The following is a 10,759-nucleotide window of genomic DNA, read 5'->3' as shown; positions in this document are numbered from 1 at the left end:
CTCCTTGCCCATAAAATGCCACCAGGCACAAAATGCTGCAGATTACGCCCAGCGGATTGAACCATTCTCTTGCTAACTTCATTATAAAGTTATGAGTTACTTCTTCACTAGACATGCTCCTCTAAAAAGTAATGCTATTATGCCCTGTATTTATCCTTTGCTAATATCCTTATAGAGGCAGATGGCTGAGAAGGGGGGGTAAAAATTGGCAAAGGGTTGCTGCCAGAGCGGGGGTAGAAAGAGAGGTGGTTTGATGCAAAACTTGATTTTGTCTACAAACAGTGCTCATGTTCCACCTAATTGGGAAAAATTGCCAATTGTTCCTTTAAATTAAAATGAAATTGACTTTTTTTTAAGCTTTTTGTTTCTTATTACTCTAGTGGGTGGACCTGTAACTTTCAGGTTTATCCCACTGATCTCTATTTATTCACTGGATTGCTGATAGCCCATTGGTCGTATGGGGTTGAAATAAAACCACCAGCCGCCATATTGGTACTCCCTAGTTAGACCAGTTGCAATGTAAACAATACGTGCGCTAAAGCATCGAATAACGATGATTTTCTCATTTTCCTTGGAATTTTAAAATAAAGATGAATTCATTACTTACTCTTGGTGTTTATAGCATTAGTAGATTACTTTAATTTATAATAAAAAAATAGGCACATCAAAGTCCTTATGAAGTCAATGAAGCCTATTAATCATGTAATATAACATAATATACAGATCCATAACAATAAAATTAATGTGTTAACGGAGCATAATAATACAGATGTGCAAAAGTGCTAAATTGATGATGTACATGTAATATACATGTATTACATATAATTACAAGATTTTACATAAAGACTGAATTACAAGTACATGTCTTTTAATTCTATAGTTGCTTTTTTTCCGTCAACATAACATGCAATATATTTCAGCACATGACTTTTTCAAATGAGAATTATTCCAAACACTACAAAAACGAAAGCGGCATCCATTTAATAAACTACTTTCTATTTTCTAACATTTGACACAATGTCAATGGCTACCTCAGTCAATATTTTCGAATCAGTGTGAGGCAGCCTAACTAATGTTACGCTACCTACTATAATATGGGATACATTGTCATATATATATGGATTTTCTTGGTTAGTGCATCCACTGACTGTGAAATTACCCGTGAAACATCTTCGCACAGCTGGCAAAATGCTTGTTTTTGCAGTCAAATGCTGCACAGATTTTTTTTTACAGTGCATCTCCGTGGGAGCGGGAAGTACCTTTTTTCAGGCCATCATTTATCCAGTGGATAAATAGAGATCATTGGTTTATCCCTGAGAAGAGCCCTCACAAAACACATCAGGGGGATTTCCAGAGGTGCCGACATTAGCATGGTGCCTGACCAGAAATTGCTCATAGGGATGGTCAGGCAGTGGCCAATGTGCACAAAGGGGTGGCTAGAAACTGATTGGTGTCAAAAACATCTTATGGTTAATCTATACTGATCAAATTAAACCAGAAGGAAAATGAACCGGCACAGCATATATATTTTTTTCAAATAAATCACTAAAGATGGACCAGATTACCATTAAGGTCCTTGCTGATAAAGCTATGCACATATTTATACTTTAGTGCTGTTGTGAAATTTTGGTTCTATATATTAAATGCCTTTAGTAATGTTCTTTATCTTTAGATCAGACTCTTAGGTAACTGCAAAGACAAACTCACCTCACCCCTATAAAAACTAACAAAATATAAAATGTTCTGTCTTTGTCCTTTTATTTTTGTAACATTTTTGCAACATTTTTGGTTAATATACAAGCTTTAAAATGTCCAAATAGGAAATTCAACATTATGGTATCACTGCTGCCACCATCAGGCTTGGAGGAGAACTACTTGTTCCAGGAGTATTTGATTAAATCCAAAGGGGAACAATAAATCCCCTGGTAGGGGTGGCCAAAGGAAATTTTGTAAAACCATGTTAACTCTGTAGAATATGTGAAATAGCTATAAAGAGTTAAAATTCAACTGAGAGTGAAGGTAGTTTAACATATATGGGTTCTTAAAGCATCTCCATCAGCTCCTGGACAACCTTTGATTCAAGTCCTGCAATCAATAAAGTTCACCTCAGTAGTTAATGACCTACCATGAGGAAGGAGTATCCGATCCAAAGACTCCTCCAGCCGCGGGGACAGGTAGGGATGCTCTGATCCTGGCTGTGGACTGCCACTGCCTGAGATGGAGCCTCGCACACGGCACACCTGGATGGTTCAAACGAAAACAAAAAAAGATGAATCAATTAAACGGCTAGAGTTTTAGTTTTATGTATAGTAACACAGGAGCTCTGGTAGGGGGCACTACCTGCTGATGTATGGCTGAATCTGCTGCTCTGCCACAGGCATCATGGGAATGGGCGCGGAAGTAGAGAGCCAGTAGGATTTGTCATTGCGGCTGGAAAAGTAGCAGGTTTCAAATGGGTTACAGTAGAGGAAGGGGATGGTGCTGAATCTGGGGAGGCATGAACCCGGCTGACCTGGAGAGGAATGGAGAGGTCTCGCTTAGCCGGTTGATGATGATATAACCAGAGTTTTATTATAATAACAGATCTGAATTGGTTAAAATATCACCTTAAATGTTTAAGACAAGACCTAGAGATTATGTACACTCAACAAATCTATGTGTAGGAACATGAACAAGGATGGGTACTTCAAACGTAAGTGAGAAAGTGAGTGTTTCCGCACCGAGGTCTTGGTTGTGTGCCTTTTCCTGGCCCTCTACATACAGCAGGCTGTACCCTTCCCAGAGTCTGTCCATGCCTTGGGGACACATGGGAACCTCGGAGGACTGGCTGTGTTTTACCAGAGTGTAGCCAAGGCTGACACTGCGCCCGATGCCACCAGGGATACCGGGAAGACCAACGGCGCCAGGGCGACCTGATGAGGAGAAATGTGATCATATAGTAGCAAAGTTTCTCTATGAAGTATGTTTAATCCTGCTGTTTCTCTATGTGGAAGGAAGTGGAAGGCCTGTCTATTTTTTTTTCTCATTTATAAGGCCAGTACATATCTGCAGTACAAGTGCAATAATCCAAGTCAACTACTGTGTAGTTTTAGGGAGTATTAGGGATTAGGATTAGGGAGTGTTACGGGATTAGTATTAGGGAGTGTTATCAGTTTGCTAGAGATTAAAAAAAAAAATTTATTTGGAGAATAAAGTCGTAACATTACGAGAATAAAGTTGTAATATTACGAGAATGAAGTCATCATACAACAACCCGTTTCAGAAAGAAAGCTTCGAACTCCGACCAGCATATGCGACCGACCAGCACCACCAAACAGCAACCTGAGTCAGCTTTGACATACTGCCCAATTTGATGCTGGTGCTAAAAGATTTCCTTTTTTTGTCGAACTGATGCCAAAGTATAACTTCACATAATTTTAGGGAAGACAGTGCTTCTTACAAGAGTCGTCATAAAATACAACTAGATTCTCATAATTTTATCAGTTTATTCTCATCATTTTATGACTTTATTCTCGTAATGTTATGACTATTCTCATTATGACTTTTTTCTTATACGTTAATATTACGATTTTATTCTCATAAAGTTGCGACTTTATTCTCAAAATAGAAAAATCTCTAGCCTGGCCCTAATACTCTGTTGTACTTTCTTAGCTCTCTACTGTGCTGATATTTTTATATCTAAGCAAAACTATTCCAGGACATTAGAACTTTATTTTTATGCTTTGTGTACTATATACACTCTTTTTATATTGTCTGTGGTATTTTTATCTTTTAATGGCATCTTGCTTTAACTCTCTATACTCTATATAAGATAATGGAACCAGAATTTCCCTGAAGGAGTAATCCCAAGTGATAAATAAAGTTGAGTCTAAGTCTATAAAACATGTTTTAAAAAAAGCAACACATATTTTGCATCATGTATTGGGGGTTCTAAAGAAGCCTTTTCCATGTTGAGTTTAGGCCTCCACCAAGATTATAGCTGCAGCACAGAAGGAGTAGGAAATAGGGCTGGACGATATCAGAAAAACATTTAATTGCAGATCTGGAATACCATACCTACTTAACTAAAATCTCTACTATGAGCAAATTTTATGGCTTCAATCAAATCAAATCACATCTGTAAAAATGTATGGATTTTTTGTTCTGTTTTTATTGCTGTATTTGTGTTTACGGTTTTCATTTCCCATGACTGCAAAATGAATCAGGAAAGATGTGCGTGTTACATCCCCAAGATTAGGTGCTGCTTCCTGAGTCTCGGCCCAATCAGCAATCATCTGCATCTTAGGCCTGTGAAGCAGTACTTCAGGCTCTATTGGTCTGCCATATAGCTCTGTGGTTGTTTGTGCATTTAGGAGAGAGCTGCCTTTTGTTTAATCCCAGTTTTCTCCTGTTTATGTGCTTGCCAGGGAGGTTATTTTGTAGCCTTGTATATTTAGATTTTACTTTGAGTTAAGTAAGTCCAATTTTCTTTGTCTTTTATGGTTGTTTTGCTTTTTATTTTGGCCTGAGTTCTCCCTGAAGCGTTTACCACTCTTTACAGAAAGTTTCTTTAAAAAGATGGCAGAATAAACCTCTTTGAAAGCCCTTTTGACTCCTTGACTCATTGTGTAAATTTATGCTTGTCCCTTAAATCTCCTATACCAAGGGTATGTGGCAGATGTTAAGCTACATTTAATAACAAGTCTTCCAAAAAAAAAAATAATAATAATTTGTAGCGAAGATCAACAAAACAAACTGACCTTGATCTCCATTGAGTCCTGGGAAACCAGGGGAGCCTGGATCCCCGATTGGCCCAAGAAAGCCGGGTGATCCAGTCCTGCCGAGGTTGCCCTGGGGGCCGGGACGACCCTTTGGACCTACAACAGAACATATATTCAGTTTAAACATATGCATCTTCATGTACATGCTGATGTAAACAAGACTAGTTATGCCACTTCTACTAAATGACAGTACGTCGCAAAAGTATTCACACCCCTCTAACATTTTTTTTTTCATATAACAAACACAAGCTCAAATTCATTTTACTAAGATTTTGTGCGTTAGACCAGCAAAAATTTCAAGCTCTGTTGCAAAAATAAATCTATATATTGACAGTGTGCATTTCATCAGCCTTTACTCTGACACCCCTGAATCTGCTGCAGCCACAGGTTTTCAGAGGCCTCCTATTTAGTAAAAGGAGTCAAACTATAGAAGCAGATCAGTGTGCACATCTCAGGGGTGGTGCAGTGGTCATGGGGGTTAAGCCCATGCACGGAGGCTTTGGTCCTTGTGGCTGTCACAGGTTTAAGTCTTGGCCTGGTGACCTTGGCTGCGTATCTTCCCCGTCTCTCCTTGATCCCATTTCCTGTCTGCCTGCTCTCAAATATAACATAAATGAATATAATATAATATATAATCTTATAAAAATCAGCAGGGGTAGAGGGGTGCAAAGTTCTTGAACAAACTGTCGCACAAAAGAGGTGCAAGAAAAATGTATTCTGTCAATTACTACAGTATATTATATATTAAATTATATTTCTAAGCTCTATACCCTCAGCAGGATCCTGCATGGGAGTTTGCCCAGCCAGTCTACAAGTGTTTTGTGAATCTGGAGAAGGCATTCGACCGTGTCCCTTGGGGGGTTCTTTGGAGGGTAGTCCGGGAGTATGGAGAACCCGGCCCTTTAATACTGTATATGTATGGGCTGTTAGGTCTCTGTATGACCAGTGTTCGAGCCTGGTCCACATTGCCTGGAGTAAGTCGGACTCATTTCAGTTGAGGGTTGGACTATGGCAAGGTTGCCCTATATCATAGATTCTGTTCATAACTTTTATGGATAGAATTTATAGGCGTAACCAATATGTTGAGGGGATCCATTTTGGTAGCCTTGGGATCGAGTCTCTGTAATTTACATATGACGTGGTTCTATTGGCTTCACCAGGGTGTGATCTACAGCTCTCACTGAAGCGGTTCGCAGCTGAGTGGGAAGCTGCCGGGATGAGGATCAGTGCCTCCAAATCCGAAACCATGGTCTTGAGCCGGAAAAAGGTAGAGTACCTTCTCCGGGTTAGGGAGGATGTACTGCCCCTAGTGGAGGACTTAAGTATTTTGGGGTTTTGTTCTCGAATGAGGGGAAGATGAAGTGGGAGATCGACAGTGTAAAGTGGGTGCTGTACCGGTCCATAGTGGTGATGAGAGAGCTGAGCCAAAAGGCAAAGCTCTTGGTTTACCGGTTGATCTACGTTCCTACCCTCATCTATGGTCATGACCGAAAGAACGAGATGCCCGAGGTGGCTCGGGTATCTGTTAAGGATGCCGGGAGGAGACCCAGGAGGAGACTCAGGATACACTGAAGGGACTATGTTTCTCAGCTAGCCTGGGAATGCCTTGGGATTCCCCTGAGGGAGCTGGCCCAAGTGGATGGGGAGAGGGATTCCTGGGCCTCCCTACTGAAGCTGCTATCCCCTGATCAATCCTGATCAATCCCCTTTTTCTCCATCTATGGCTCCTCTCTTGGAGCTTCCAAGGTGAGTTTCTCCTCCATCAATGCTTTATTTTCAAGGATTTTAAATTCTTTCTTTTCCACTAATTGAGTTTGATTGAATTGTTCTGTGTGATGGCAGATTCCTTAGTTTGAATCTCACTTGTGTCTTTTCTCATGAGTATGTACCTCTCTGATAAGAGTTCAGGACCTCTTATTCTTAAACCTTCTGCAAATCCATTCAGAAACCGGTTTTCCCTGCAAACTGCCTAAAAATCTGTTCTGTCCTGCTGGAAACCATTGGGAATATAACCAGACCCAAAGTTTTCAGCATTGGCTCTGCATATGGTTTGAAGCTGCTGGCTGAGGTTTTTCTATTTCAGCCTGCATCTCAGCCAAACAAAGGTTCGTAGCTTCTGCTTGTTTCTTAAGTTCTGCGTTCTCACCCCGTTGTTTATTGCAGAGTGTTCATACAAAGATATAATCACCAATGAACTTGCTTTCAGGCTTCTGAAATTGTGGAGCTTTGGCGGTTCCTTTGTTCTTTGTGCTCATGCTACAATCAGCAATTGTGCTTGGAGGGATCTAAGAAATACAAATGTTTTCACAGCAAACATTGTGTTTCCATCATTCCACCCCCTCATGCAGGTGGGTGGAATGATGTCTCTCTAAGGGAAAAGCAGATCTCACTAACCTGGACGTCCAGGGGCACCATCCCGCCCCTGCTCTCCAGTAAATCCAGGTCCTCCAATGTCTCCTGGGTATCCAGGGTCTCCAGGAATTGGTCTGTCTACAGGATCAATTGGCAACAAGGTCCCAGGAGCACCTTTACGTCCAGGTCGCCCTGAAAAGAAGGAATGAGCAGAAGTGATGAACCTGATGGTGGTAGGGGTACAGAGACGGGGACATTATCCTGCAATGAGGAGGCAAAACTCTTTAAGAAGCCACCTACCGGGTGATCCTGGACGCCCTTTGGTTCCAAAGAAACCGTCTTCGCCGCGGTTACCTTTCTGACCTGGACCCCCGTTCCGTCCTGTTTCACCTTGAACTCCTGAAAAGCAGAACCTTCCAGCTGACTATATGTTGTGTTGGATAGAGAACTTTTCTGCCAGAGTCTGCCTCCTTCAGGTAGATTTTCTCTGAACATGGTTATTAAAATGCCTTAATCCCAAATATGGAATGATGTGGCCATTTTTGTGATAGCCAAGAGAACAAGGTCAGGACCTTCGGTGAGGCAGCGAGGAGAAGCCATTATCAAGAGTCTCAAAGGCTCAAAGACAACATAATCCATACATTTATAGTAATATATTATAATAAGCAACGTCTAATACAGTCATTTTACCAAGAATAAACATTTGCTTTGTGAAGAAAAACTAAAACTACAGCAGTTGCATTTTAGGATCATGAAATATTTTCATGCCCCACTTTACCTTTCGGACCAGGGCTACCAGGGAATCCAGGACCTCCAGGATACCCTGGCTCTCCCTTTCTGCCAGGAGGTCCTGGGAAACCTGGGAGTCCTGAGTCCCCTGTGTCTCCCTGAGTGGTGCCTGGACCCGGAGGTCCAGGAGGACCAGGTGGACCTTGGAAACCTAGAATGGAAAAGACAACATGGTTAATGGGGGAAATAGAGCGGGAAAAACAGCAAGATAAAAGGATGAAAGAATTGCTGGTACCATATTCTCCATCCAATCCAGGAAGTCCGGGGTCTCCCACAGGCCCAGGAACATTTGGCACTGCATCCCTACCAGGAGGTCCAGGTCGTCCAGGGAACCCTGGCAGCCCAAAGGGCCCTGATACACAAAACAACAACAGCCATTGTCCTTCTGTTGTCCTAGATTTGATTACGCTTCTTATTTTTCCCTATCTGAAACTCACCTGTATCTCCTCTCTGTCCCTTTTGTCCAGGAAGACCTGGTTGTCCAGGGAAGGAAACACCTCTCTCTCCTTTCAATCCTCTATCACCGGGCCTGCCAGGTCCACCCCCTATAACCGTACCTGGATAGAAACAATTTAGGATATAAAGATTACAAAAGTTATCATGGGTTTCACTGCTGCTTTGTACATTTTGAGCAATAATTTGCTTGTAATTTCTTTGAGAAATGTTTCACTTAAGTTTTTCACTCCTTAAAGTTTTCTTTAATATTCAGTCAGTTATAAAGCAACAGATCATGTGTTCAACATGGTTCTCGCCTGGGTTTCCAGGGAGGCCCTTTGGACCAGCAAGGCCATTAAGTCCATCCAGCCCAGGAGCTCCGGGTAAACCTGAAAATAATGCAAAGTTGTAAGAGCCACTTGAACAGGATAAAAAAAAAATATATATGTTCATGTTTTTATCTCACCTTGAAGACCGATAGTACCAGGAACTCCAGGTAGACCCGGGGGCCCGTCTATCCCTCTCCTCCCAGGAAGTCCATCCAGACCCTTTAATCCAGGAAAACCAGGTGGGCCTGTAGAAGAAAATAGAAAGAGAAAATAGAATCACTGACTCCTGATAGGGAAAAAAAGCAAACAAACATTAAAACATCAGTTATTAGCTTTTTCTTTGGGGTCCATCCCTCACCTGTTGTTCCAGGCCGTCCTGTGTCACCAGGAAGACCCTTTAGTCCATCGAACCCTCTGCTTCCTGGAAAGCCCCTGTCACCGGGGACACCATCATTTCCTCGAGAGCCTACAAATACGTTAGACATCTGTTACACAAAAAGGACAAGCCAACAACAGGAGATCACAGATTTCATCTCCAATTAAAGGACAGTGTGATTGACTGCCTTGATTTATGGTAACCCTAACTTCCAATACAATGCAGAGGATTAAAGTGTGGACTGTTTATAAACTGTGACATCATGTATGTTTAAACAGGTTAAGTTATTTTTTATTACAGCTCAGAGATTACTATGGTTGGATATACTCATTCTCCAACATTTCAGTTTCTTCCAATGATGCCAAACTTTGAATATATTTTACTCTGATAATTGGCTAAGTTCACACTGCTCAATTCCGATTTTTTGTGAAATCCGATTTCTTTTGCGTTGCTGTTCACATTTACAAATATATGCAACTTGTATGTGATTTCTTGTGTAAACTACAGACAGACAATGCAAGTGTCCCGCATGCACAGTAGAGGACGCAATGATGTCACAAGCAAGCGTGCTATGTGTTATTGGAAGTATACATGGATGGTAGTGCTGGAGCACATCTAGCGATATTTCCCAACCTTAAAAACTCAATCTTTTCAAGATGGTTAAAAAAATGACTGCTATCCACATCATCGTCTGCCATGATTGTGGTTTTTCTTTCCGCTTCTACATAGCAAGATGCTGAAAAGTGAGTATTAAAGACGTTTAGGTCAGATAAATGCAACCTGGCCGTTCAGACACAGGTCGCATTTGAAAAGATCAGATTCGTATCGGCTTCAGGACTTCATAGCCAAGTCGCCCGGATCACATTGGAAAAAATCAGATCTGTTTTGTTCAGGCTGCCATTAAAAGTTCAGATACATGTCGCATATGGGCAAGAGAAATCTAATTTGGGTCACTTCAGGCTGCAGTGTGAACGTAGCCTAAAATGGGCGATCCGGGTTTGGTTTTGTAAAATACCTGCACTGGATCCAGGACAGGGTTTATTGTTTATTCAAACCTGTAATTTTTCTGATAAATATGTTTATAAGACTAAATTTGTAAGAGCCATCCTATCAACACTGTTCTTTAAACTGAGAAACAACATCTAATACAAGCCCTACATAAAAAAAGCCCTACATAAAAAAAGCAAATCCTACCTGGGAAACCTGGATCCCCTGGCTGGCCTTTCAGTCCTGGTGCTCCAGGATAGCCAAATGTTTCTCCGGGTAGACCTGAGAAACAACAGGTGAATTACCTAACACCAGCTTTAATGAGCAAGACTTAAGTGTGGAATAAAGAAAAGTCACCTTTAGGTCCGGCTCGACCAAATTCTCCAGGATTCCCAGGAAATCCAGGCGGGCCATCATCACCCTGAGAAAGCAGTCTGAAGTTCAGTTCCACCCACTGGCCATGCAGTATTTTTGACATGACTGAGAAAAGCGTTTTTTTCTCACTCTCTGTCCAGGTATGCCGGGGAATCCCATTACTCCCCCTTCTCCCTTTGGTCCAGGGAAGCCAGGTGTGCCGGGCTGCCCAGGGAACCCCGGCTGTCCGGGTTGGCCTTTGCTATCCACAGGGAAGCCAGGGCGACCAGGTGAGCCTTGACGACCAGGCAGACCAGGAAGACCCTTTTCACCTACAAACCCAACAAGGTGGGATCACATTTATGTAAACTACCATA

General features: G+C 41.8%; 1 protein-coding gene across 4 annotated transcripts in view; it reads right to left on the bottom strand.

The window, feature by feature from the left end:
• Positions 1 to 10,759, bottom strand: part of col4a6 (collagen, type IV, alpha 6) — a 155,515-nt gene that overhangs the window by 2,832 nt on the left and 141,924 nt on the right. For all 4 annotated transcript variants that reach the window (XM_015398144.1, XM_015398145.1, XM_015398146.1 and 1 more), the window contains 15 exons: positions 10,533 to 10,714; positions 10,386 to 10,449; positions 10,236 to 10,310; positions 9,024 to 9,131; positions 8,803 to 8,910; positions 8,654 to 8,725; positions 8,339 to 8,458; positions 8,137 to 8,253; positions 7,891 to 8,052; positions 7,413 to 7,511; positions 7,155 to 7,304; positions 4,740 to 4,856; positions 2,721 to 2,912; positions 2,341 to 2,512; positions 2,126 to 2,240 (listed from right to left, as the gene is read on the bottom strand). In XM_015398144.1, the coding sequence (XP_015253630.1) occupies positions 2,126 to 2,240; positions 2,341 to 2,512; positions 2,721 to 2,912; positions 4,740 to 4,856; positions 7,155 to 7,304; positions 7,413 to 7,511; positions 7,891 to 8,052; positions 8,137 to 8,253; positions 8,339 to 8,458; positions 8,654 to 8,725; positions 8,803 to 8,910; positions 9,024 to 9,131; positions 10,236 to 10,310; positions 10,386 to 10,449; positions 10,533 to 10,714 (1,853 nt within the window). The remainder of the gene's footprint in view (positions 1 to 2,125; positions 2,241 to 2,340; positions 2,513 to 2,720; positions 2,913 to 4,739; positions 4,857 to 7,154; positions 7,305 to 7,412; positions 7,512 to 7,890; positions 8,053 to 8,136; positions 8,254 to 8,338; positions 8,459 to 8,653; positions 8,726 to 8,802; positions 8,911 to 9,023; positions 9,132 to 10,235; positions 10,311 to 10,385; positions 10,450 to 10,532; positions 10,715 to 10,759) is intronic.

This window comes from Cyprinodon variegatus, unplaced genomic scaffold (genome assembly GCF_000732505.1).
Source record: "Cyprinodon variegatus isolate N-32 unplaced genomic scaffold, C_variegatus-1.0 Scaffold914, whole genome shotgun sequence".
Classification (NCBI taxonomy): Eukaryota; Metazoa; Chordata; class Actinopteri; order Cyprinodontiformes; family Cyprinodontidae; genus Cyprinodon; species Cyprinodon variegatus.
This window is presented reverse-complemented; position numbering and strand designations above follow the sequence as displayed.